We start from the raw sequence: 27,308 nt of genomic DNA on the forward strand, positions 1-27,308 counted from the left end.
AGCAGAAGTTAGAAGATCGCCGAGGGGGGAGCCCGTGCCGCAGCTTCCTGCCCCCGGCCCAGCCCTCTGGCCCCGGCGGCCTGCAGCCTGACTTCCTCCCCCTACCCGGCTGCTCGCCGACCGGCTCCTCGGACGGGGCCGCCCCGATGGGACGCCTCTCCCCGGCCCTTGCGCGCCTCTGAGCCGAGCGCCCGCGTCGCCGAGCCCCCGCCGCCGCCGAGAGCCGCTGCCCTCCTCGCCCCCCAGGCCGGGAGCCTCATCCGCCCTCCCCGGGAAAGCTGGATTTCCGAGGCTGGAGGCGCCTGGCCGACTGGGTGGGGACCACCATGGGCAACGCGGCCGGCAGCGCGGAGCAGCCCGCGAGCCCCGCAGCGCTGTCCCCCAAGCATCACGCGGCGCCCAAGCAGCCGATGCCCGCGACCGGAGAGCTGGAGGAGAGGTTTAACCGGGTCCTGGTGAGTGTGGGCCGCTGTGCGCGGGGCGCGGGCGGGGGGCGGCAGGGGCTCGCCACGCGTCCCCGCCCCCGGGGGCTCAGGTACCTCTTGGAGATCCCTGGCGGCTTGTTGGCGGCTCCCGCAGGGGGTGAGATTGACAGTGGTTTCTTAAAGGGTGACTTAGCACTCTCCCCCCAAAACTTTCTTCTGCAACCGTCCAGTCTCCCTCCCCAAGATACCCCCCTACCCCAGCGCTTCTGGGTCTAAAGGTCTAAACAAAAATGTCCTGTGAGGAAGTTGGGAGCGCAGCATGCGGGGGTGGGGGGGCTCCCGGAGTACCCCCTTCCCCACTGCACGCAGGCCCAGCCACAGGGCGCAAGAGCATCTACTTGTGTCTCAGGGTCAAAGACAGAAGGGGTTATATTTTAACCTCCTGGGAGCTGGAAACCGAGTAGAGGTGTTTGGTCCTGATCTGCTGGTGCCTGAGCTGCTGGGAACTGGGTTGTCAGATCATGCAGTTGGGGGTGTTTGTGTTTCTCCCTCACTGCATGTCCGGGAGAGCTTGTCTGTGGGTCCTTGGGCATCCCCTCACACCCACTGGAGGGGTTAAGGTTAGGAAGGGCGGGGTCGAGATGGGTTGGTCACTTGGGCTTGGGGTGGAGCAAAAGTCTGGAAGCCCCTCTCCCTCGCTGTCACCTGCTCCAGGGCATTGGGGGTCTTGGGGACTAGGCCACCTGGGAGGAAGCCATCAACTGAGCCTGGAGGCAGTTGGGATGGATTTGGTGGGTAGGGGCTCCGGAGCAAAGTCAGGGTTCTCTAAGACCTGGTAGAAGAAGGGAGGGGAAATGGCCACTCGTTCTCACTTCCCTCTCCCTATCTCAACCCTGTCCCAGGCTCCTTCTCTAACTAATTGCCTGGTGGCCTGCCTGCTGTCAGCTCCCTTGCCAGACCCTGGGTGACAGGCAAATAAGGCCATGCTTTTCCCCAGAGGCACTTCCAAGCCCGAGCAGGCTAGCACTGCAGGTCTGAGGGTGGGGGCCCGAGGGAGACGCAGGCAGCAGAGCCACGCAGGCTGGTGGCCCTGTTGATTCTTCATCTCCTCCACCTCCTTGACAGTCTCCTCCACCTCCTTGACATCATTTCCCCTCCCCTGGCCTGCCGTGAGGCCCTACTTGCCAGATCCCCTGTGTGGCTCCTCCTCCCAGTTCCTGGAAATCTTGTCTGCTGCCCCCTCCCAGGAGAAAGGCTGGGAGGGATTTGGAGGAGCTGTAGGGTGGGGTGGGGTCTGAGCTGTCCACGTGAAGGCACCTTGCTTGATTTGGGGAGAGGAAGGGACGCTGGGGGACACCTCACATCAGGCTAGTCCCCAAATACCCCACCTCTCCACCTGCTTCCCTTTCCCCAAACCCATGGCTTCACAAAGCTGAGCTGAGCGGAGCAGACGGGGAGGGGGAAGAAAGAGATAGACGGTGTCTGGGGGGCCTGAGTTGGTGGTGGATCCCTGAACCTTGGCCAACCTGACTGAGAGAACACCAGTCTGTCTTTCCCCTTAAGTGTGTGTCTATGGATGGGGGGGATGGGCTCTCAGGGTGTGGTCCAGGTCCCAGTCCATTCTCTGTTACACACACTGAATGCGGAGGAGCTGGGTGAATGATTCAGACCACTGGAAAATCCAAAAGTCAAGCTGTGAGGTTCTGATGCCTGTGTAGGACTTGACTGCCATGCTTGCGTTTTTTTTTTTTTTGGCCTTAGCTCCAATTGGCTGCGTCTGACACTGTCACTGGGAGTCCCTGAGAACCAGGGCGTGGAGGGTGAAGGCCCAGAGAGGGGTCTGAAGGTGGTCCTGGTGGAGAAAGTGGTGGTGGCTAGGCAGAAACCTAGGGCAGCAGCACCCACTGGGGTTCACCACCCCCCTCCCCAAGGGACCCCAGTGTGTTTACACTTCCCCCTTCTTCCTGGGAATGGATCAGCCTGTCCCATGTCTTGTATGCACAGAAGGCACCCAATCCAAGGTCACTTGGCTAAGAACCTTGTTCCGCACACCGTGCCCTGGGACTATACCCTTGGCCCCTGCCTGAGGCTGGCGTGGGGTGGGGGAGGTGGGGGGGATGCAGATTTGGCTAAAACTATAGTCCCAGGGACGGGGATTACAGGGAGTGCCTCCGTCTGAACACTGCCTCCTTGGCCAGAGCTGAGCCCTGTTCTCAGTGAATGTCTAAAGAAGAGGGCTTCCCTGGTGGCGCAGTGGTTAAGAATCCGCCTGCCAATGCAGGGGACACGGGTTTGAGCCCTGGTCCAGGAAGATCCCACGTGCCGCGCAGCTAATCCTGTGCGCCACAACTACTGAGCCTGCGCTCTAGAGCCCGCGAGCCACAACTACTGAAGCCCACTCGCCTAGAGCCCGTGCTCCACAGCAAGAGAAGCCACCGCAATGAGAAGCCCGCGCCCCGCAATGAAAGGGTAGCCCCCGCTCGCCGCAACTGGAGAAAGCCCATGTGCATCAACGAAGACGAAGACCCAACACAGCCAAATAAATAAATAAATATAAAATCCTTAAAAAAATAATTAATAAAAGGAGAAGAACCTCAGACTGCTGCGTGGTGGGCCTCCCACCCCCAGGGATCCTGCGGTCCTGAAGTGGGAAGCACAGCCCTCCCCTTGGGATCTAGTCACATGGCCCCAGGGAACCTCTTCCTTTCACTGAAGCTCAGCCCTTTCATCCCTGGTGGGGAGTAGGATCCTGAAATCTAAAACTACTCCTTGGCTTCTGGCTGTGGAACTCGTCTTGTGGGTTAGGGGTATCCTGACCGAGGCCCAATGCCAGACAGGAGACGAGGGTGCTGTTCTCCCTTTCCCCCTGGGCAGCCTTTTTCCCATGCAAGAATGGGTGGTGGGAGCTACTTTTCGGAGGAGGCTCTGAGAGAGAGGGGTGCCCTTGCTTAAGTGGTGGTGGGGAGGGAGAGCAGGTTGACCCAGGGTTTCCACCTGCTGCCTTAGCAACAGTGGAGGAGTGATGGCTGCCTGCCGCAATGGTGGGAAAACCTGCCCACCAAGCTCCATGCTCTCGCCTCTCCTACGCCACGCTGAACGCTGGGTGTCTTCCAACCTCTTCAGACCTTCCCCTGCAGGGGTCAGGGTTTGGGGTGGCAGGGCACTCTTTCCAGGCCTGCCAGAAGTGCCAGGCTTATATGGCCTGGCCTAGGACACCCCTGATGTGTCTGGGCAGGGAGGAACCTGTAACTATGGGGCAAAGGGGTCAAGGGAAGGTGCTGTGATGTGTTTGAGGCCAAGTGATGCTACCATTCAAGAGGAGAGGAATTTACCTGATGGGGCCTGGCACACTGGGGTGCCCTTAGCATGCGCCCAGGGTGGTGGGCACTTGTCCAGGCTGTGTGGGGAGGTCAGGGCAGTCCCTGGCAGGGCGTGGATGCTGGGAGTCCTGCTTTTATTTTATTTTTTTTGCGGTATGCGGGCCTCTCACTGTTGTGGCCTCTCCCGTTGCGGAGCGCAGGCTCCGGACGTGCAGACTCAGCGGCCATGGCTCACGGGCTTAGTTGCTCCGCGGCATGTGGGATCCTCCCGGACCAGGGCACGAACCCGTGTCCCCTGCATCGGCAGGCGGATTCTCAACCACTGCGCCACCAGGGAAGCCCGAGTCCTGCTTTTAGCTGGACTCCTTCCCCGCTGGGGCTGGGACTGGGGGTGAAGGGCAGAGGTGGGTGTCTCCGTTCTGTAGGCTGTAACCGAGGAGCTGCCTCCTCTGGGGTGGAGGGGGGCAGATGAAGTTTGGTGCACGGAGCTGCGGGTCGCTTAGGCCCTGTGCCTCCCATCTCTGGAGTATCCCAATGGGGTTGTGGCCCCGTGTCAGAGGCTGGGCTGGGCAGAGGCCGTGGGGTGCCGTTCCCAGCAGGCAGCGCTGGCACATGCTGCCCCTGGAAACACAGGGATGCAGTAGGCATGATTCACAGTGACATCTGGGACCAGTTGGCAAAGAGCTGGGGGAGATGGGCAGGGACAGGTGGCGCTGCTCTTGGGGTCACCTCTAAATTTTTCCTGGGAACATGGAGCCCTGGAAGGTGGCTCAGCCCTCCCTGCCTCTGAGAAGGGCAGGGGTTACTCACAGGAAAGGCTTCCTGGGCTTTGGGGTCATGAAGTTTGGGAGTTGAGTTTTGTCTTTGCCACTTTACTACCTGTGTGACCTTGAACAAGTTACCCACCTTCTCCGAGCTTCCGTTTTCCTCCCGTGTAAAAAGATAATAAAAATGGTAGGGCTTCCCTGGTGGCGCAGTGGTTGAGAGTCCGCCTGCCGATGCAGGGGACACGGGTTCGTGTCCCGGTCCGGGAAGATCCCACGTGCCGCGGAGCGGCTGGGCCCGTGAGCCGTGGCCGCTGCGCCTGCGCGTCCGGAGCCTGTGCTCCGCAACGGGAGAGGCCACAACAGTGAGAGGCCCGCGTACCGCAAAAAAAAAAAGTATATTCCAGGGACTTCCCTGGCGGTCCAGTGGTTAACACTCCACACTTCCAATGCAGGGGGCGCGGGTTCCATCCCTGGTTGGGGAACTAAGATCCCTCATGTCGTGCAGTGCAGCCCCCAAAAGAAAAGGGTATATACCAGCCTGCTAGGATTGTTGAAGGGTTTAAATAGAGTGCTTAGCACAATGCCTGACACAGAACAAATGCTCAATAAACACTGTCCACGGTGAGGACGGGATGATGTTGAGGCTGATCTGGTCCTCTTCATCTTGGGGCCCTTCGAGGTGAAGGAGCCCAGACCCTGCCTCTTCTCTCCCCCCAGCTCCGTTTCCAAGAGCAACCAAGGGTGCCGTCTTTAGTCGTCAGCCGTCACAGGCCAGGCTGCCCTCCCTGCCATCACGCAGGTCAGCCACAGAGGGGCCTAGATGAAAACTGCCTGGTGGCCGGAAACCACGAGAGGGAGGGCCCACCTCTCCTGGAGGTTGGAGCAGCGGTGCGGTAACGGTAGCTGTGTGCACACGCGGAGGGGAGGGGAGGCCTCCACTTCCCCCAGAGAGAGGGTGTGCTGGCGAGGGGGGGGGGGTTCCCCAGTGAGTAAGAGCTCGGTGTGGGCAACAACAGGAAATGTAGGGTGCTGGGTGCTGGGTGGCAGGAAATGGGGCCGGCTGTTCCTGGTTCCTCAGACAGGCACGAGGGCCGGGGTGTCTGCAGAAGACCCCTGGGAGGCCAGGACCCGGGTTTTCTCATTGCTCTGAGCGCTCCTTCTTCCGAGGAAACTGAGCCTTCTTACCAGCTTGCCAGCCAGGTCACCTTGGGCAGGCAGCTGAAAGGCTCTGTGCCTCAGTTTCCCATTTGTGAAGAGGGGATTATAATAGTATCCACTGTGTAGGCTTGTTGTTGAGATTTAAATGCGTTAACAGATGTAACCCCCTTAGCGTGGCACCTAGCACGGATTGAATGTTTGGGGGAATATTAATTATTGTTGTCGTCGTTATTCTCCTACCAGCCTGGATTACAAGGGCAGTGCCTGCTGCCCTGACTCCTACCCTGCTTGCCCTTGTTCCTGCCATGGGCACCCTTCAGCCCTGATGGGGTTAGCTTTTTGGGGTTCTTAGCACCCTAGGGCCGGGTTACCCCATACCCTCCTCTAAGCCTGGGATTGCTTATAAGAGCCCTAGAAAATCTATATACCAGAATTTTTTTTTTTTTTTTTTTTTGCGGTACGCGGGCCTCTCACTGCTGTGGCCTCTCCCATTGCGGAGCACAGGCTCCGGACGCGCAGGCTCAGCGTCCATGGCTCACGGGCCCAGCAGCTCCGCGGCATGTGGGATCTTCCCGGACCGGGGCACGAACCTGTGTCCCCTGCATCGGCAGGCGGACTCTCAACCACTGCGCCACCAGGAAGCCCCAGAATTTTGAAAAGAGGATAACATTGATTGTTTTTGGAGATGCCCTGAGAGGTCTAAAACCAAGCTTGAGGCCATGTAGAGGTGGGCAGGGGAGATGGATGGGGAAGTGGGGTGGGGGGACAGGGCTGGCTTCTGGACCCATCAGGCTGTGGGAATGCCTGTAGGGCTGGTCTGAGACGGGCTGGTGCCTAAGTTCAAGGGCATCCTGGGGCTTGAAGGGCTGGGCTTCCTAGGGAGAGGGTGGGCGGGTGGGTAAGGATGTAGTCTCAGCTCAAACTAAAAGTGAAACTGGAGGGTGTGACTGTGTCCACATGTAGCCAGAGCCCCTTCAGTCTCCAGGGACACCTGCCCACATGTCCGTGTTCGTGTTCGGATGGGGGGCGGCCTGCAAGGGACTGGCCTTGGGTGTGCAGGGTTGGAGGCCCTTCTGACACACAGAGAGGGGGCAGGGAAGGAGGAAAATGATCCGCACCCATTCTAATAGGAGGAGCAGGGGAACAGCTCCTTCTCTTGGCCACACCCTGAGAGGTGAAGCCTATCTCCCTCTTCGCAAAGTGTGAAGGGCGGCAGCGTGTGGGAGCTGGAGGCTCAGCTCACTTTTGGCCAAGCCTTGGAGGCAGGTCCGCTTCTCCGAATGTTTTCACCAACTTCTGTCTGTCACACCCTCACCTTGGGGTCTTCAGTGGACTCCCCTGACCCCCCCAACCTGTGACATGCCTCTTCATAGTGGTACGTCCCTGAAGAGTATTATCACGTCAAAACACAGCTTCTAGCCTAGGGGCAGGACAGGAAAAAAGACGCAGACGTAAGAAGTAGAGAATGGACTTGAGGACACGGGGAGGGGGAAGGGTAAGCTGGGGCGAAGTGAGAGAGTGACATGGACATATACACTACCAAATGTAAAATAGATAGCTAGTGGGAAGCAGCTGCATAGCACAGGGAGATCAGCTCCGTGCTTTGTGTCCACCTAGAGGCGTGGGATGGGGAGGGTGTGGGATAGGGAGGGTGGGAGGGAGACGCAAGAGGGAGGAGATATGGGGATATAGGCATACTCATAGCTGATTCACTTTGTTATATAGCAGAAGCTAACACACCACTGTAAAGCAATTATGCTCCAATAAAGATGTTAAAAAAAACAAAAGCAAACAAACAAAAAATACCCACACAGCTTCTCACTGAAGTGTTCCCAGGAGCCCTGTGAGTCTGAGGCAGGAGGGAAGTGTGCCCATTTTATGGAGGAGGAAGTTGAGGCTCAAGGAGACAAAGAAGCAGTCAGGCTAGGTGGGCCCAGAGCCTGGGTCCCCTGAATTATCCCACTCTGGTTCCTCCCCATCACAGCCGCCCCCCCCCACTGCCACCTGCCCTCATAGGAGGCGGGTGTCGCCCCCTCACCTCCCGCCACGCACACCTGGACTTCCTGGTCCTTCCCTGTCCCATCTGAGGGCCATCAGCCAAACTTCTGCTTGTCTCCCAGTCCCCAGCCCCATGGCGCTGCCTCCTTGCTAAGGGCCCCGAGTCTGGGGCTCTGTCACTGTTTCCAGGATGGCCTCACCCCACTCTGAGCGAGTGGCATTGCTGGTCCTTCTCCTGCTCCCTAGGGTACCCATCTCCTCTGTGGGCACAGCCGAGGAGCAGCTGCTAATTAGTGCTCGGCGCTGTCAGAGCTATTTCTGATTTCCGAGCCTAAATTTAGCCCGTCTGGCAGGCTGGCATGTAGGCTCAGGGGCCTGAGGAGGCCCAGGTGGGGAAGGGGCAAAGGGGTGCCCTGCCCTCCACCACTGCTGGGACGGGGTGCTGGCCCAGCAGAGACCTCCCCCTCCCCAGTAATAACCGCGGGCTGAACTGGGGGAGGGGAACCGGGCACTGGTCCTGAGTTGGTTCAGGGCTCGGAGTCAGCCCGGCTCCCCTCTTTCTGGGTTTGTGACCTTGGGCAGGTGACTAGCCTAATCTGTGCTGCACCTGTGGGATGGGACTAATGGCAGCGCCAATAATGGTGCTGAGGGTGGAAGGCTGCCATCCGTGGGCAGGGCTGGTAAGCCTTCGGGCAAAGCTGGCACCACGGTTGTTGGAGTCATTATGATGATGAGTTGCTGTCTCTAGAAGTGCCACTGGGGCCATTCCTGGAGCCAGCAAGTCCCCAGGGTGGGTGAGGGCCCAGAAGGACCCATGTCAGGAAGCAGAGATCTCCTCTAAGGCTCAGCTGCTGAGCCGTCCCCCTCACTCCTCCACGCCCTCCTTCCCCCGCCACCTCCTCCTCCCCCGTGCTGGCCGCAGGCATCGCCTGCCTTCTCTCTCTGCTTCCTCCTCCCCCCTCAGCCTTGGCCCCCACCCCCACCTCAGCCCTGCCCCACCCTGGGTCTCTGTGGGGTGGGGATGGATCTGGAGGGACCAGGGAGAAAGAGACAGAGACAGAGACAGAGACAGAGAATGGCCCCAAGGAGGCCTCCCTGGCCAGGTACATCCTTCTCTGGGCTCCAGGGCTCCTTCCTGGGCAGTCCCTCCCATGAGGCAGGAGCTGTCCTGGCTGTTGGCGGGTTGGGGGAGGGCAGCAGATGAGCTCGAAGGCGGTTTCCTCAATCTGGGCTCACTTTCGCAACGGGAGAGAGGAATGACACATCGCCATGCCCAGGCGGCTCAGGGGAGAGGGGCTGGTGGATGGGCAGTTTCACCTCCCAAGCGGGGCCCCGGCTGGAAAGCTTGGGCAACCGGGGCAGAGGGTACCAAGCTCCCTGTTGTCTGGGGCCGACCTAAGGCAGTGATTTTCGGGGTGAGGTCTGGCCAAAGCCCCAGAATTAGGCCTAGCACCCGGGAGAGGAAGCTGGCTGAGAAGCCTTAGGTGGGTGTGGTCCTTCTCTGCGCCAGCTGTGGCCTCCTCTCAGGGCCATGCGACTGAGGATTTGTATGTAGTCTGAGCCATCAGGGCTGGTGACAGGGGCCTCTTCTACCCTGGGCTGGGGCTCCCACATCCCCAGTACAGACTAAGCTCCTTGAGGGCCAGAACAGTCTTTTGGAGCCTGACATATAGTAGACCCTCAATAAACCTGGGCTTTACTGAATCGGGGCGACTGGCATCATCTGCTGGTTCTTTTAGGGAGACACGCCAAGTCCTGGGGGTCCAGGGAGCTCCTAGTGCTGGTGGCACCTGGTGATTCCACAGCACCAGGTGGGACACTAAGCCTGTCCTGTGGGGAGAAGTTTGGCAGGCACATTGTACCCTTGTCATCTGTGGCTGGGGGAGGAAGACCCAGGCAGAGCAGTGCTGACCATTCTTAGCTCTTGAGGGGAGTCCCAGCCTGAGCCACCAGCACCACACACCCAGCGTGCTGGCTGCTCTCCCTGGTTCCTGTAACTGGGTGACCTTCCCCTGGAATCCACCTGGGCCCTGCAGCCACCACGCCCCTGCTTGGAACTCCTTGCCCATCTGACCTCATCTCCCTCGGTCTGTCCCGAAGTGACCAAGTGGGAGGGGGCTGGAGAGGGACGGGGGCTGCTGGCTGCTGTCCTTGCAGAGGCGTTGTGGTGTGGGTGAGACACTGGTGCCCTGGGCTGGGACCACATACACGTGTTGTTTGGTGGCATGTGGGAACGGGGCACAGCCCACGCCAGGCCACACTTGGGCCTGGCCGGAGATGGGTCCCTGTTAGCTTCCCATGCAAACGGGAGAAGAGATGGTACCCCCTTATCACATGTGGGGAAACGAGCCCAGAGGTGCCCGAGGTCCCAGGAAGTTAGGCTGAGAACCCACGCTCCTGCCTCCGTGCCAGTTGTGCCGGGGGAGGGGGGGGCGATTTGGGGGTGACGGAGCCCAGGCCCTGGAGTCAGGCAGACTTGGATTCAAATCCCAGTGTCACTTTCTAGCTGTTGGGCCTTCAGAAAGGTGCTCCATCTCTGGGTCTCGGTAGTCTCGTTGGCTAATGCTACTTATTTCCAGGGGCGAGGTGGTGACGGGACTCATATGAATGACAGGCCTGCTAGGGAGTTGGTCTCTAGTGGGTTCCCTGAAAATGCCCGTGCTCCTCTCCCCGTCGTGTTAGGGCCCCAGACTCAGCATCTTTTTTTTTTTTTTTTTTTTTTTTGCTGTACGCGGGCCTCTCACTGCCATGGCTTCTCCTGTTGCGGAGCACAGGCTCCGGACGCGCAGGCTTAGCGGCCATGGCTCACGGGCCCAGCCGCTCTGCGGCACGTGGGATCTTCCCGGACCGGGGCACGAACCCGCGTCCCCTGCATCGGCAGGCGGATTCTCAACCACTGCGCCACCGGGGAAGCCCCAGACTCAGCACCTTTATCTTGTCGTCTTCCTCCCCAGAACTGCATGAACTTGCCCCCGGACAAGGTCCAGCTGCTGAGCCAGTATGACAACGAGAAGAAGTGGGAGCTCATCTGTGACCAGGTGGGCACAGGCCCTTCCGTCACCGGGGTGCCCTGCCCGCGCCAGGCTGGGGCTGGCAGGAGAGGGGACACTGCCACGCTGCCGCAGGGCCAAGACCCTGCCCAGAGGCCAGCATAGCATCTGGGGAGGGCGCTGAGGGCATATGCAGGACTCTGGAATCCCCCGCTCTTGGGCCTGGGCCTCCCCAGGGACCTTATGAGTCACGAGCAGGGCTGGGTCTGCCCTCTGAAGAGCTGGCAGGGGCTGGTCCAGGGTACTGGCCAGTGCAGCTAGGGCCGTGTCCCCATCCTCCTTGCTGAGCTTCGTGGGGAAGCCTCTGTCCACCCTCCGGCTCTGGGCTGGGGAAGAGAGGGGGCAGCCCTCCGGCTGGACATCTTCATTCCACCCCATGGGAGGTGGGGAGGAGGGTCAGGAACTCCTGTCCTCCTTTGACCTTGGATCCAGAGGAGCTGCAGTCAACCAAGCAGTTCCCCAAGTCAGCCAGCTCCCTGGCAGAGCAGGGACTAGAGGCCCGTCTCCTGGTTCTCAGTCGCTGCCTGGACTTGCCACTGTCGTGGTTCTCTTGGCTGCCCCAGCCTTCAGCTGTGGGGCTGCTGTCCGAGGTAGCACGGAGGACTCCTGCTGTGGCAGGGAGGGGTCTGGCTGCCACAGTGATTCGGAGAAGGAGGGAGGCGGGCCTGTGGCCCTGGAGGCTGGGGCTGGAGAGGTGGGGAGCAGGGAGCCTCTCCTGGGAGCCAGGGCTGGGCCTTCGGCTTCTACTGATGGACCAGGATGGGATGAGCTGGCAGGACAGGAGACTGGGGGTGGTGAGGGCAGTGCTATGGGGAGAGGGTGGGGAGCTGCCTCCGGAGGCTTTGGGGCTGGGGTAAGGGTCCCTGCCCCTTGGCCTGACATCTCAGGTTGGGCTCACAGAGGCCTGGGAGAAGTGGGAGGTTGAGGGGGGTGGCTGGGCATATCTGAAGGGTCTGGACTGGGAAGGGTGGGAGCTCCTTTGGGTGGAGGGCCTCTAGTGGGGCCCCTGCCTCTTGTGAGTGCCTCCTGGAGCCCTGAATGGGGTAGGGGAGTTAAGGATTGTTTTGTTGAGCACAGGTCACGTGCAGGCGCGTGCGCGTGTGCGCACACACACAGGTGAACGCGACGACTGGGGCGGAGCCCTGCGGGAGGGGCCCCCATCCTGCCAGGAGCTGGGCGCTTCATAAGGCCCTTCCAGAGTGTCTACCTCCTGGTATTCCCACTTCTGGGCTGGGATGTGGCCCAGGGAGGGCACAGGGCTGGGGGGGTGCCACTCTCTGGCCTGCCTGAGGCTCCCCCTCCAGGGTGGGGTGTATAGTAGGACTGACCCCTTCACACTCCACCCAGGCTGTTCTAGGCCTGTGGCCATAGACCAAGGACGGCGTGGCCGGGGACTGGGGTCTTTTCAAGTGGCAGGCGGAATGTTTGGTTTTATGCCTTTTGTATTCAGGGATGTCTTAAGGCAGCCTGCGACCTTGGGTCAGAGCTGAGAAAGGGACTCTGGGACAAGGGCTGGCCATTTGCCCTGGGGTGGCCCTGGCCGGTCCCTTGTACATCTTACTCCATCTCCGCAGGAGCGGTTTCAAGTCAAGAACCCCCCTGAAGCCTATATCCAGAAGCTGAAGAGCTACCTGGAAATCGGTGGGGTCAGCCGAAAGGTAGCAGCAGATTGGATGTCCAACTTAGGGGTATATGTCTCCCCCCTTTTCTCTGTCCCTTTCCTGCTGCACTTTCCAAGCTCTGGGCAGCTGTGTGTATAGACTTTTCTGCAGGCTTGTGTGGGTATTTACAGGGCACTGAGAGTGCCCTGGGCCTGCACTTTCACGGGTTCCTCTGCAGCTTCTATTTGTACTCAGAGGTGTACACTTGTGTGTACTTGTGTAGTGTGCGTGTGCACGTGAACTCATGGATGTGAGTATTAGGTACGTCCTTTTGTGTCCACATATGGATGTATGTATATCCTTGAGTCTTTGTATAGGGGTGTGTGTACCCCATGTGTCTGTGTGTGGATATGTGTCTTATGTCTGTGTACCCACTGTACTTGTGTATGGATACGCACGTGTGTGTGTACCCAGGGTGTTCATGTTTGAATGTGTGTGTACCCTTCGTCCTCATATATGGGTGTGGGTGTGTGCGCGCGCGCGTTGTACGTCTGTGTCTAGAGACGCGTGTGCCTCTTTCGTGTCTGTGCGTGGCCGTGTGGTGCGCACCCTGTGTGTCTGTATAGGGGGGCTTACGTGTGGCCTGAGTGTGCTTATTCGCTGGGCAGGTGTGTGGAGGTGGTGGAGACAGCCGAGTGTGAAAGGCCAGCTGTCGGGGTGGGCAGGTACTGTAGGCTGAGGCCTGGGCTCCACCCACCAGACTCCCCTGTTCTTGGCTCCCAGTTTAAGAGGAGAGTCCAGGAGTCCACCCAGGTGCTACGGGAGTTGGAGACCTCCCTGAGGACCAACCACATTGGGTGAGCAAGGGCTCAGATTTCCCTGGGGAGGTCGGGGGAGGGGGAGAGCTCTGCCAGCAGACAGCCCCTGGGTTCCCCTTGCTCTCCCCCCATCCCCCCACAGGCTGTGCCTATGGGCATCCTCCAGGCTGGGTGTCCTCTCTTGCCCACCCTCTGCCTGCCCCTTGAGGCATGGCTGGGCCATGGGTCCTGCCCGAGGCCTCTACCATCATCCCCTGGAGTCCCTGGGTCTTCCGAGGCCGGGGCTGGTTGCTGTCTTCCCGGGCAAGGGCAGCCCAGGGGCCCTTGCTGTGCCCGTTCTGTGCCAACACTGGGCAGGACCTCCTTCCTGGATGGCACTCAGGGAGCCCTGTGCCCCGCAGGTGGGTGCAGGAGTTCCTCAATGAGGAGAACCGTGGCCTGGATGTGCTGCTCGAGTACCTGGCCTTCGTGCAGTGCTCTGTCACGTAAGCCTGGCCTGCCCTGCTGCCCGCCCCTGGAGCCCGTGCCTTCCTGCACCTCGCCCACTCCTCGGGCCGCTTCCAGGCAACTGAGCCTGGGTCCACCCTGGAGCCCTGCGGTTGGCTTGAGCAAGGCCCCTTCCTGATGGCCTGCCATGGACGGGGAGGGAGGTGGCCTGCGGTGGCCAGCTGGGACCTGCGAGGCCCAGCACAGCGCCAAGAACTCAGCCTCCTCCTCCTGCCCCCAGTCTCTCCTGCAGATCTGTCTCTCCCTGGGTCCTCCCCACCCCCTCTGAAGTGCCCTGCAGTGTTGGCCTCCATCCCCAGTCTAACCCCCGCAGGTACTACATGGAGAGCGCAGACAATGGGGCCCCGGGCTCCGAGAAGAGCCAGCCGCAGTCCGTGGAAGATCTCAGCAAGGGCCCGCCCTCATCCTTGCTGCCGCAGCCCAAGAGCCGCCACCTGACCATCAAGTATGTGGGCCCCCTCGCGGGGTGGCCGGTGGTGGGGTGAATGGAGAATTCACCCCTGGATGGCTGTACCCAGCCTGCTCCACCAGGGCCCTGGGGGTGGTGGCAGGGGTAGCCTAGCGTCGGGGATCAGAGTAAGGGCCTCACCCAGGGTTCGGGAGATGGGTGTGTTAAGAAGCCTCCGGGGTGCACCTAGGGGCTGAAACCTCAGTGGGGTCTGAGATAAGGAGGGGGTTTCGGGGTCGGTGGGACCCCTTTTGTATCATCTAACCCCCTGTTTTCTCCCATGCGGACTCCAGATGCCCCCCTTCTCCCCGGTACGTAGCCGCCTAGGGGCAGGTGCATGCCTGGTCAGCTTCCAGGGTGGTGGTGGGGTTGGGTGAGGTGTTCAACTCAGGTGACACCCCTGGATTCAGCTGCTTCGGATACGTCAGCCCACCCTAACTTATGACATCCTGCTGGGAGGTAGGGAGAGGGAAGGAGATGGCCCTGGAGCCTCATGTGGACCCCAGGTACCTTCCTTCCCACTCTGGGTCTAGGAAACCAACTTCATTTTAAGCTCCAAACCCTCACAGTATATTTCTTTGTTCATTCATTCATTCAACAAACATTTTCCTTTAGCATTTACTATGTACCAGGAATGGTGGTAGATTCTCAGGTGACAGATTACTCTGCCCTTGGGAGCCTTCCATCTAGTAGGAGACAGTGTGTGACAGGTTGTCATGGAAGTATGACTGGGAACTCTGAGTAAGGAGGTGGCCACTGCCTGGGGCCTCAGGAAGGCTTCCCAGAAGAGATGGCACTGGAACTGTGTCTTGCAGATGGATACAGGCTTTAGAAGCAGTGGTGGGAGCAGGGAAGGGCATTCCAGGCAGAGGAACAGCACAAGCAAAGTCTCAGAGGCACGTTTGAGCAATGATGGGAAAAGGGAGATGTGGCAGGAAGAGCGAGGAGTGGGGCCTTCCAGTATTGACTGGCGGTTCTGCGACAATGGAAAAAAAAATCACGTTTCTTTTAGCAAAGAATCAGCAAAACCATTCATAGAGCACTTACTATGTGCCAGGCACTGTTCTAAGCTCATTTCATAGTCCCAACAACCCTATCTGGAAGGTACTGTTATTATCATTCCTATTTTACAAAAGAGGAAACTGAGGTCCGGGGAGATTAAGTAACACGCAAGCCTAGTAATCAGTGAGCTGGGATTTGACCCATGGCAGTCTGAATTGTCAAGATGCAAGGTAAACGCACGTGGCTGTGAGCGCCACCTCGTGGAGAGCATTTTCATGGCCGTTCACAAGCTTTGGTGGTCTTTTCCCTCTATAAGCTCTCCACCCCGACAATACAGTAACTCTTTTTTTTAAAAAACATCTTTATTGGAGTATAATTGCTTTACAATGGTGTGTTAGTTTCTGCTTTACAACAAAGTGAATCAGTTATACATATACATATGTTCCCATATCTCCTCCCTCCCTCCCACCCTCCCTATCCCACCCCTCTAGGGGGTCACAAACCACCGAGCTGGTCTCCCTGTGCCATGCGGCTGCTTCCCACTAGCTATCCACCCTACGTTTGGTAGTGTATATATGTCCATGCCCCTCTCTCACTTCGTCCCAGCTTACCCTTCCCCCTCCCCACAGCAACTCTTTTTAATACCAAGTCGCTTTTAGGGGTCTTTGCTTCCCTGACCCCCGCCTCTTCACCTCCCCCCCCCCGGAAATGCCAGGCCTCAGGCCTAAGAACTGAGGAAGACTTCCGGCCCTCAGCTGGCCTCTTTGGTTGGGTGGACGGGAAGCAGAAGTTTCCAGATGTGCCCCCCCCCTTACTCCAGTGGCCATCTGAGTGGTGGGGGTAATAGGAAGCTGGGTTTGGGACTCTGACCCCTGCTGCCTCCTCCCCACCTGCCCAGGCTGACCCCGGCCCATAGCAGGAAGGCCCTGAGGAATTCCCGCATCGTCAGCCAGAAGGATGACGTCCACGTCTGCATCATGTGTCTGCGCGCCATCATGAACTACCAGGTTGGTCGGTGGGCCCGGGGCACTGACACTGACTGTTCTCCTTGGGGGCTGCCTAAGCTGCTGAGGTTCTGGGAGCAACTGTCCCCCACCCTGTCCCCACTGGAGAACCCTGGGAATCTGGGCTGTTAGTTCAGGGTCTTGAGACTGATGAGTCTTGAGGGGAAGCCCAGATTTCTGCACCTTCCTGGTCAGGTCCCCTAGAATACCCTGGACATGGCTGGGGGCACGGATATGCCTCACGTGGGGACTCAGGCACCCCACTAAGAAAGGCTGCACACCAGGGAGAGCAGCCTCTGGGTTATTTCATTTGGAGGGGTGATTGGCGAAGCCGGTCCTCCCTCACTTAGCTGGCCTTAAAGGACTTACTTTGTCCAGGGTACTGAGTCTTGACACTGGCTTTTGAGCAAAGGTATTTATTTATTTATTATTATTTTTAAATTAATTAATTAATTAATTTTGGGCTGCGTTGGGTCTTTGTTGCTGCGTGCGGGCTTTCTCTAGTTGTGGCGAGCGGGCTACTCTTCGTTGCAGGTGTGTGGGCTTCTCACTGCGGTGGTTTCTCTTGTTGCGGAGCATGGGTTCTAGGTGCGCGGGCTTCAGTAGTTGTGGCGCACGGGCTCAGTAGTTGTGGCTCTTGGGCTCTAGAGCTCAGGCTCAGTAGTTGTGGCACATGGGCTTAGTTGCTCCGCGGCATGTGGGATCTTCCCGGACCAAGGATCACACCCGTGTCCCCTGCATTGGCAGGTGGATTCTTAACCACTGCGCCACCAGGGAAGTCCCAGACAAAGGTATTTAAAAAGAGGGACCAGGCTTTGGCTGCCACCCAAGAGGTCGTGGTTGGATATAAAGAACTTCCTGGGAATTCCCTGGTGGTCCAGTGGTTAGGACTCCAAGCTCTCACTGCCGGGACCCTGGGTTCCCGCAGCCAAAAAACAAAAAATAAAAGAACACTGGGGGGTCTGCCTGGAGGAGCTGACCTCTCCTTTCTCCCCAGTCTGGCTTCAGCCTCGTCATGAACCACCCAGCCTGTGTCAATGAGATTGCTCTGAGCCTCAACAACAAGAACCCTAGGTGATTTCCAGGCCCCTAACCTTTCTCCATGTCTAGATTCTCCTCCTACTTCACCCCTTGCCTACTCTGTCCCCTCAGTTCTCAGGACCACTACCCAGGCTCATTCCTACCCCATCAGCTCCCCTGTCCTCCCCCATAGCCAGGCCCACATCCACCTTTGCTGCGGGGCCTGCCTGTTTGCAAGGGACAGCCTGCCCCTTCTCTCCCCAGAACCAAGGCTCTGGTGCTGGAGCTGCTGGCGGCAGTGTGCCTGGTTCGGGGAGGACACGATATCATCCTTTCTGCCTTTGACAACTTCAAGGAGGTAATGGAGCCCCCACCCAAACATGTACTTGCCCTCTAGTGTTTCTTGGAGCCCTGTTGCTGGCAATTGTGGCTTCTGCTGGGGGCAGCTAGGGACGCTGGGTGGGTATTTGGGGAGTTTCCTCATCTGAAGGGAAGGCACAGGGTCACGCAGGGGCACTGCCTGGGGCGACAGGGACAGCTATGGGGATCTGCTGAACCTCTGCCCAAACTGGCCTTGATCCATACATCTCGGAGTTGCTGACTCTGGTTAACAGGCTCGCAAGAAGTAACCGCATGAGAATATGATGCATAAGGCAGCATAGGATCAATACATTCCTTTAATTAATATTTATCAAGGGCCTACTATGTGTCAGGCACAGAGTGGAAACTTGGGATACATTAGTGAACAAAAGAAACAAAGGAGGCAGTGGAAGACAGATAATCAGCGATATAATAAATGAGCAAATTACACACTCTATGACGAAGTCGTAAATGCTCTGGGGAAAAAAGTCAGGGAAGCTGTCAGGGGAGGGGGAACTGGTTGTCAGGTGGTTAGGAAGCCTCATTGCGAGGGTAAGATTTGAGCAAAGTTGTGAGGGAAGTGAGGGATTGATGTGGTGGCTGTCTTGAGTAAGAGCACATCAGGCAGGTGGAACAGCAGGTGCAAAGGCCCTGAGGTAGGAATGTGCCAGGATGCCAGTGTGGCCAGAATGGGTCAGTGTCGGGGAGGGCTGTGAGAGATCAAGAGGGAATTGAGGTTTTGAGCAGAAGAGTGACATGGCCCGACTTAGATTTAACTTGAGAGGTGCTCACAGAGGCATAAAGGGGGCAGCTGGAAGATAGCTTAGGAGGTGTGTCACTGGGACCTCAGTGACAGCCATTCCTCCTACCCAGGTATGTGGGGAGCAGCACCGCTTTGAAAAGCTCATGGAATATTTCCGGAACGAGGACAGCAACATCGACTTCATGGTGAGCTCGGGAGCTCAGCCTGGGCCAGGTCACCCTTGGGTGCCAGGAGCAGTTAGGAGCCTGGGTATCTGGGATCTGGGCTCAGCTCCTGCAGATATGAGGACTGAGTGGTTGGTGGGGGAGGGGCGGATGTCAGTGAGGGGGAGGCTGGGAGGAGGGGACGTGGGAGAAATATGGGTGGGACAAAGCTGGATTAGTGGGGTGAGACATATGGCAAGGGTGGCGGACTTGAGGTTAAACGGGGGGGTGGTGGAAGTCACTGAGAACCCCCCACCAAGAGGATCATAGACCTGCTCATCGCCCCACCTCCCAGGTGGCCTGCATGCAATTCATCAACATTGTGGTACATTCAGTGGAGAACATGAACTTCCGCGTCTTCCTGCAATATGAATTCACCCACCTGGGCCTGGACGTGTACTTGGAGGTGAGCCCTGCACTCCCCCCGGACTTAACCACTTGCCTGCTGCAGAGCATGGCTCAGTGGTTAGCACAGGTGCCGGGGTCAGGCAAACCTGGGTTCAAATCCTGACTCTGCCACTTCCTAGCTCACGTGACCTTAGATAGGTCTCTTCTCTCTAAGCCTCACTTTTCCCATCTGTAAGATAGAAGAATCATAGAAATAATAAAGACTATAAAAGTATAGAGTGGTGCCTGCCGCAAAATAGGCACTCAGACCATGGAGCTGTTGTTGCAGGTGCTCGAACAGGCTCTAGGTGGCCCTCGGTCTGGCTCTGGGAGCACCAGACTCAGATAGGCACAAAATGCGGAGCACAGAGATACTGGGCCAAAGCAGGAGCTGGCTCATGCTGTGTGGGTCTGGGTCATGGGGGAGTTCCTTGCTCTGGGGAAGATAGGCAGAGAGGCTTGGTACTTCGTGGCTCAGCCTAAGCAGAGAAGTTGTAGCTTTCTTCTGATTGCTTTGTGAGGAATCCCAGAGGAGCAGGGCCTTTGGGATTGGATTTTTGAAAGCCAGGATCAACAAAAGGTGAAAAGCAGGCTAGGGTGATATGTCCATTCAATGGAATATTATTCTGCCATGAAAAGGAGCCAAGTAGTGATACATGGTAGAACGTGGATGGGCCTTGAAAACATTATGCTATTATGCTAAGTGAAAGAAGCCAGACACAAAGGCCATATATTGTATGCTTCCTTTATACGAAATGTCCGGAATAGGTAAGTCCATAGAGACAGAAAGATTGGTGGTTGCCAGGGGCTGGGAGAGGAGAGGATGGGGAGTGACTGCTAACAGGTACAGGGTTTCTTTTTGGGGTGGTGAAAATGTTCTGAAATTAGATAGTGGTGATGGTTTGCACAGCCTTGTAAATATACTAAAAACTACTGGGCTTCCCTGGTGGCGCAGTGGTTGAGAGTCCGCCTGCCGATGCAGGAGACACGGCTTCGTGCCTCGGTCTGGGAAGATCCCGTGTGCCACGGAGCGGCTGGGCCCGTGAGCCGTGGCTGCTGGGCCTGCGCGTCCAGAGCTTGTGGTCCGCAACGGGAGAGGCCACAACAGTGAGAGGCCCGCGTACCACACACACACAAAAAAAGTTAAAAAAAATATATATATACTAAAAACTACTGAATTGTATGCTTTAAAATAGTGAATTTTATGGTATATGAATTATATCTCAATAAAAAATAAAGAAACAAAAGTGGGCTAGGGCACAGGCTCCTTTGTCTGGGCTCTGGTGGTGATGGGGGGTACTGGAAAGATCCCTCACACCAGGCCTCAACCCGAACCTTCCATCTGGGGACAGAGGCTTCGGCTCACGGAGAGTGACAAGCTGCAGGTGCAGATTCAGGCCTACTTGGACAATGTCTTTGATGTGGGCGCGCTGCTGGAGGACACTGAGACCAAGAATGCTGTGCTGGAGCACGTGGAGGAGCTGCAGGAGCAGGTGGCCCTGGTGAGAGCTGCTCCTGAACTTGGCCCAGCACAGAGTAGGCTCACAGAGCCCCACACGGATATCAGGCACTGGTTCTAGGCGTGAGCTGGGGGCCCTTGAGTTTGACCTGAATCCTTTGGGTGCCTTTCTCAATGAATGAATGTTCATTGAGCTCCTCCACTGGGCTGGACCTCTGAGGAAGGCAGGTCTCCTCCTCTCCAGGTGCTCGGACCCCAGGCCCTGGTTTGGGTGGAATTGGGTGCCTGGGGCCCCTGCCAGCTCAGTCACCTCTCCAGCTACCTCCCTCATCAGTGGTGCCTTGGTTTCCCCTCCTGAGAGCACTTCAGTGCTCTCAGCACCTCACCTACTTGGGTTCAAGTGCCAGGCTCGGCTGACCCGCGGCATCCCAGAGCTAAGCACAGCCGGAGGCCTCCCCTAGCCCTCCAGGCAGGCATGCCTGGTGCCACCCCCCCTCGGTGCCTATGCCAATGCCCGGCTGCGGGTGGGAGCTCACCATGTGCTGGTGCCACAGCTGACAGAGCGGCTTCGGGATGCGGAGAACGAATCCATGGCCAAGATCGCAGAACTGGAAAAGCAGCTAAGCCAGGCCCGAAAGGAGTTGGAGACCCTGCGGGTGAGGTTGGGGGGACGGGGGGTTGGGGGGTGGGTGGGCCGGGCCCAGGGGTGGGACGGACTCCCAAGAACAGACCATTTGGGGCTTCTAGGCTTGACACCTCCCTCCACCCCGGCAAGAAAATGGGGGCTCTGTGCCAGGCTTGCCGGTGGTTACTAACCCCCCACCGGGGGCTCGCAGGAGCGCTTCAGCGAATCGACCCCCATGGGCACCTCCAGACATCCCTCTGAGCCTGAGAAAGTGCCTGCCCCTGCCCCGGCGCGGCCCTCAGCGCTAGAGCTGAAGGTGGAGGAGCTGGAGGAAAAGGGGTTGATCCGTATCCTGAGGGGGCCCGGGGATGCCGTCTCCATCGAGATCCTCCCGGTCGCTGTGGCAACTCCGAGCGGCAGCGATGCCCCGACTCCGGGGGTGCCCACCGGCTCCCACAGCCCAGGTGTGCAGGGGCTTCAAGCCGGGCGGGGTAGGAATGGCGGAACCGGGACCTGCATGAGGAACCTGGGGACATCTCAGACAGGGAGAGGTGGGAGGGGTAGGTTTGGATTGTGGGCGTGGCTCAGGCAGGTGCCGGTGGGTCGCAACGAGCCCAGTGCGCATGTGTAGGGCGGGGAGGCGGCGACACGACCCCTCAACCTAAGAAATTGACACGCCCTTCTCCCCGCCCCCTCCCCGGTTCTCACTGGGCTCAGAACTTCCACCTGCAGCAGAGCCGGTTCCCGGAGCAGCAACCCCACTGCCGCCGCTGCCGCCCCCACTACCTGGTCTCCCCTCCCAGCAGGAAGCCACGCCCCTGGCGCCCCCACTGGCCCCGCCCCTCCCAGGCAGTCCGGAGCCCCCGCCCCCGCCGCCGCTGCCGGGAGACCAGCCGCCCCCACCCCCGCCGCCACTGCTGCCTCCCGGCGCTGACGCGCCGGTGCCTCCACCCCCCCCACCGCCTCCGGGAGGTCCCTCTGCTGCTGTTGAAGGGCCTAGCTCAGAGATGGGCCCGGGTGAGTAGACTGCCCAGGGCATGGGGACGAGGCGGGGGTGCGGTGGGGGGGGGGTACTCTGGCTTCAGTATCCTCCAGGACCCTCTGTCTGTGGGCCTCCTACTGACTCCAGTCTGCTCTGTCTGTCCTCACTGGGCCTGGGCCCAGGTTCCTTCCAGCCATGGCACCTACTACTGCCCCAGTGACCACTCCCTCTCTGTCCCAGGAATGAAGGCCAAGAAACCCATCCAGACCAAGTTCAGAATGCCACTCTTAAACTGGGTGGCCCTGAAACCCAACCAGATCACAGGCACTGTCTTCACTGAGCTCAATGACGAGAAGGTGCTGCAGGTGAGTGGTCCTGCCTTGCTGCCAGTGTGGGCACCAGAGGAGGGGGGGACCTGCCTGGATCATGCTGGGCACTGGGGGTGGTCACGTCCTCTACCCCATTTTATGGAGGAGGACATGGAGGCCCAAGAATGGGGGTTCAGCCAAACTGGACTAGTGCATCTCGTAGGCAGTGTGTCCTGACTCCCTTGGAGGCTTTCCCTCCATCCCTGCAGAGGGGTTCATCCCTCCCCTAAGTCTGGCCTCTCTTCTCCTTTCAGGCCCCTCTCCCACCACCTTCCCACAGACAACCAGGGCCTCAGTCCTTCTAATTACACTTTCAGTTTTCCAAAAGGGCTGTGTTCTGTTGCCTCCAGGCCATTGCTCATGCTGTTCCTCTGCCTGGAATGCCCTTCCCTTTCCTCTTTTTTTTTTTTTTTTGCGGTACGCGGGCCTCTCACTGTTGTGGCCTCTCCCGTTGTGGAGCACAGGCTCCGGATGTGCAGGCTCAGAGGCCATGGCTCACGGGCCCAGCCGCTCTGCGGCACGTGGGATCTTCATGGACCAGGGCACAAACACGTGTCCCCTGCATCGGTAGGCAGACTCTCAACCACTGCGCAACCAGGGAAGCCCCCCCTTTCCTCTTTTTAACTCTGGCCAGTTTGGCTCTTCCTTCAGCTGAAGCGGCTTGGAGTCTGGGTCCCCTGGATGGGGTGCTGTTCCTGCTCCTCCTTAGTGCTCCGTGTGCTTCCCCTGTCCCCCCCATCAAGGTGCATGGTCAGGCTGGGTTCTGGTTTGTTTCTCTGCTGGTGGCCTGGTCAGGGCTGGATAGGTGGCTCTAGCACCAAGCACGGTGCTCAGCCAGGAGCGCACCAGACCCCGGCCCCGCCAAGCCCCACCTCCTCTTTCTGCACCCTCAGGAGCTGGACATGAGTGACTTTGAGCAGCAGTTCAAGACTAAGTCCCAAGGCCCCAACCTAGACCTTAGTGCCCTCAGGAGTAAGGCAGCCCAGAAGGCCCCCAGCAAAGCCACGCTCATCGAGGCCAACCGGGCCAAGAACCTGGCCATCACCCTGCGCAAGGGCAACCTGGGGGCGGACCGCATCTGCCAGGCCATCGAGACGTGAGTACCCCTGCCCCAGGCTTATAGGCAGCGCAGCCCCTCTGCTAGGCCGGGGTTGTTAGGCAGATAGTAAAAGAGCCCCAACTATGGAACAGAGTCCATCAAGTTTCATACCAATGCTGGTCGGAGAGTAGGGCAGGGAACTGTGTTCCCATTTTCAGGTTAAGAAAACTGAGGTCATACTGTGAGTCCATGCCTGGATGGAGATGTTCCTTTTGCCTTCTTGCCTGCTTACACTCAGGCCCAGGCATGTACAGCTTGGACGCCGCCACTGATGTACGGCGGGACTATGATTGGGACTCCGGGATGCCTAGCTCCCAGCTTCCCTTGACTGTTATCTCTTATTCCCTGAAGCTGTTGGCAATAGCAAATCGTTAAGTTCATTTATTCAATCAAGTAATGGGGTAGGAGTGGTCCTGCTCTCAAGAACTGGTGAGTGTGGAGTGATACCGGCCCCTCCCCTCACAGGTACGACCTGCAGACCCTTGGCCTGGACTTCCTGGAGTTGCTGACCCGCTTCCTGCCCACAGAGTATGAACATAGCCTCATCGCCCGTTTCGAGCGGGAGCAGCGACCCATAGAGGAGCTGTCAGAGGAGGACCGTTTCATGCTGCGCTTCAGCCGCATCCCCCGCCTGCCCGAGCGCATGAACACGCTCACCTTCCTGGGCAACTTCCCAGACACTGCCCAGCTGCTCATGCCGGTGTGTGCGGGCTGGCAGGGCGATGCGGCCTGGGCTGGGATTGGGGAGGAGGCAGCTTGCAGCCTGGTCTCCAAGAGGGCATCTGGGAGTACTTGAGCCTCCTATGGGCTTCCCCCGACTCCCACCCCAACTTACCATGCCTCCCCCATCCCACCGCCAGCAACTGAATGCCATCATTGCAGCCTCAATGTCCATCAAGTCCTCGGACAAACTCCGCCAGATCCTGGAGGTGAGAGCCTAGGGCAAGGGTCTAGGAGGCGGGGCCCACCCATGATGCCTTGCCTGTTCTGGGTTGCGTGAGAGGGAGACCCAGGCCCTGCCCTGAGTCCCTGGGATGCAACAACTCTAAGGTTCCCACTTCTAACATCCAGGCTCAGAAGGGCAAAGCTAAGGTGGGCATGGGGGCCATGTTACAACAGCGCACCTCACACCCTGCCTGAGGGTTCATTAGCAGAGCATCGTGTTGTTGGGGAACCAATAGATATGGCTGTGAGGGAGACGGTGACCCCACAGCCTTGGAGGAGGTGTTGGCAGCACAGTTTTGGGTAAGGATAGCAGGTGACAAAATTGGGTGTGCCATGGTGTCGGCTGTGTCTCAACACCTGGCTGAGCTCCCCCACCCCCACCGCCTCTTGCAGATCGTCCTGGCTTTCGGCAACTACATGAACAGCAGCAAGCGTGGAGCAGCCTATGGCTTCCGGCTCCAGAGTCTGGATGCGGTGAGGGGGGGCAAGGAGAGGTCCCCTGGCCCGGGGGCTGGTGGCTGGCGGGTGGCCTGGGGCTTACAGCAGGTCCTCATTGCAGCTGCTGGAGATGAAGTCGACTGACCGCAAGCAGACGCTGCTGCACTATCTGGTGAAGGTCATTGCTGAGAAGTACCCACAGCTCACAGGTTTCCACAGCGACCTGCACTTTCTGGACAAGGCAGGCTCAGGTACGGGTGGGGGGAGGGGCTCAGCCCTGGAGACCGATACAGGTTGGGAGAAAGCAACAGGATCACAGGAGGTAACTGGACGGGAATGCTGCCTCTCTGATTCCCTGCTTCTCTGCTACGCCACCTCCCACTCAGTGTCCCTGGACAGCGTGCTGGCCGACGTGCGCTCCCTGCAGCGAGGGCTGGAGTTGACCCAGCGGGAGTTTGTGCGCCAGGATGACTGCGCAGTGCTCAAGGAGTTCCTGAGGGCCAACTCGCCCACCATGGATAAGCTGCTGGCAGACAGCAAGACGGCTCAGGTGGGCCGGGGCTGACCCGGCCCGGGAGGTGGCGGAGCTGGGGTGGGGGGTGAAGGACTACCTAGGTGGGGTTGTGTAGCCAAGGCCTGGAGCACTGTGACCACAGCAGGGACGCCTTGGGGGGATGGGGCAGGAGGGAGCAGCCATCTGCCTGGAGGAGGAGAGATGAAGTGGCCAGTGTCTTAAGGGGGTACAGAGCAGTGGTCAGGCTCCGAGGGGTCTGTGCTGGTGGGGCTGACAGGCTGTGCCCGCAGGAAGCCTACGAGTCGGTGGTGGAGTACTTTGGAGAGAACCCCAAGACCACGTCCCCCTCCATGTTTTTTTCCCTCTTCAGTCGCTTCATCAAAGCCTATAAGGTATGTGTGTTTGGTGGGCAGGCTGGGCCCCCTGCAGGGCATTGCAGCCTCTCCACGTGGGCAGTGGAAGTGGTAGGGGTTATTTCTGCTGGGGGGTGGAATAGGGAAGGGAGGACTCCCCTTACGCAGACCCGCCTTGGCCCCTCAGAAAGCCGAGCAGGAGGTGGAACAGTGGAAGAAAGCAACAGCTGCCCAGGAGGCAGGCACCGACACCCCGGGGAAAGGGGAGCCCCCAGCACCCAAGGTAGGCAGCTGCCCCTGAGCTTGGTACTAGGATCCAATGATGCTTGGTATCCTCACCCCAAAGATCTGGCCCTCCTGCACACCCTGATTTTTATGGACTGACCCTGCCCAAGGCCATGATGCCCCAGTAGCCTGGGGTGGAAATGGGTTCCTTTTCCTCAAGCCAGTCCTCTTACCGTAGGGGACCAGGCAGATGGTCTAGGGTTTAGTGGCACAGGGGGGAAGCAGATCCTGGAGTTGGAGCTATATACCCTCGCCCTCCCCCCCAGTCCCCGCCCAAGATGCGGCGGCAACAGATGGACCTCATCTCTGAGCTGAAACGGAAGCAGCAGAAGGAGCCGCTCATCTATGAGAGTGACCGTGATGGGGCCATTGAAGATATCATCACAGGTGAGGACTTGGTGGGGCCTGTCCCATCCTTGGTCTGTCCTATGCTGTCCTCCATCCACCGCCCAACCCTGGGCGTCTGGCTGCCTCACTGCCTCTTTGCTACTTTTCTGTCTTTTTTTTCCTTTTCCCTTTCTCTCCCCTCCTCCCTTCCAACCCTCAGTGCTCAAGACGATGCCCTTCACTGCTCGCACTGGCAAGAGGACGTCCAGGCTCCTCTGTGAGGCCAGCCTGGGAGAGGAGATCCCCCTCTAGCCCCCAGGTACCCAGCGGCCTGGCCTCTGATCCCAGTGGCTGCCCACAGCCCTGGGGGCCCTTGGGGGGACTGAGTCATGCTGCCCTCCCCTGGACCATGCATGGCTGGGCTGTGTTGGAGGGAGGTCTGATAAACAAACAGGCTCCCTCCCACGTGCACACAACCTGTGTCCCTAGAGGGGTGAGGCCTGTGCCCTGGAGTGGTGTCCCGGCCCTGGGCAGACTCCTGAAAAGGTAAATGTCTCTCCTCTCCGCCTCCAGATCTGCGGAACCAGCCCTACATCCGCGCAGACACAGGCCGTCGCAGCGCTCGTCGGCGCACCCCCGGACCCCCCCTTCAGGTCACCTCCGACCTCTCGCTGTAGCCACTATTTCTGCAGATGGACTGGGAGGCTGGGAGCGGGGGCAGGGAGGGTGGCAAGCCAGGACTCAAGGAAGGTGGTCCTCAGCTCGGCTGGGCGGGGCAGTCTCCTCCCTCGAGGTCCCCGACCATGCGCCCACCTGAGATAGGCGGGTGCACCCTCATCTGGCCACTGGGGGCGGCATCTCTGGCCCCTCCCCCCAAATGCTGCTTGCAGCACCCTTCTTCCCCCAGTAGCCATACTTAGCCTCAGCCAGAGCCTGGCCTGTAACTTATAAAGTGCAACCTCGCGCCCCCTCCACCCCCTACCCCGCCCCAACTCCGGGGATTCCCCGTGGACCTTATTTTTATACAAGATTAATAAAGATGTTTGCAAAAGATCCGCGTCCGCTCCGTGCCCGCCCCCACA

At 58.8% G+C, this 27,308-nt stretch overlaps 1 protein-coding gene across 6 annotated transcripts; it reads left to right on the forward strand.

Annotated features, from left to right (window-relative positions):
* On the forward strand, positions 1-27,277 carry FMNL1 (formin like 1). Of its 6 annotated transcripts, XM_067020624.1 has the most exons (28): positions 37-455; positions 10,623-10,706; positions 12,293-12,406; positions 13,103-13,176; positions 13,539-13,622; positions 13,958-14,089; positions 14,386-14,403; positions 15,993-16,101; positions 17,096-17,172; positions 17,383-17,476; positions 18,352-18,426; positions 18,740-18,850; positions 20,184-20,333; positions 20,845-20,946; positions 21,127-21,379; positions 21,633-21,932; positions 22,138-22,262; positions 23,159-23,361; positions 23,830-24,064; positions 24,225-24,293; positions 24,703-24,783; positions 24,869-24,998; positions 25,134-25,297; positions 25,552-25,653; positions 25,802-25,897; positions 26,166-26,286; positions 26,447-26,545; positions 26,800-27,277. In XM_067020624.1, exons 1-27 carry the CDS (start codon positions 327-329, stop codon positions 26,536-26,538), a joined length of 3,324 nt encoding a protein of 1,107 aa, XP_066876725.1. In that variant the 5' UTR covers positions 37-326; the 3' UTR covers positions 26,539-26,545; positions 26,800-27,277. The 6 variants fall into 6 exon arrangements, with proteins under 6 accessions (XP_066876726.1, XP_066876725.1, XP_066876724.1 ...); XM_067020625.1 differs by lacking the exon at positions 14,386-14,403 and having other exon boundaries at positions 1-455; XM_067020623.1 differs by lacking the exon at positions 26,447-26,545.
* The last annotated feature ends 31 nt before the right edge of the window (positions 27,278-27,308 follow it).

Source organism: Kogia breviceps, chromosome 19, assembly GCF_026419965.1.
Source record: "Kogia breviceps isolate mKogBre1 chromosome 19, mKogBre1 haplotype 1, whole genome shotgun sequence".
In the NCBI taxonomy this organism is placed as follows: Eukaryota; Metazoa; Chordata; class Mammalia; order Artiodactyla; family Physeteridae; genus Kogia; species Kogia breviceps.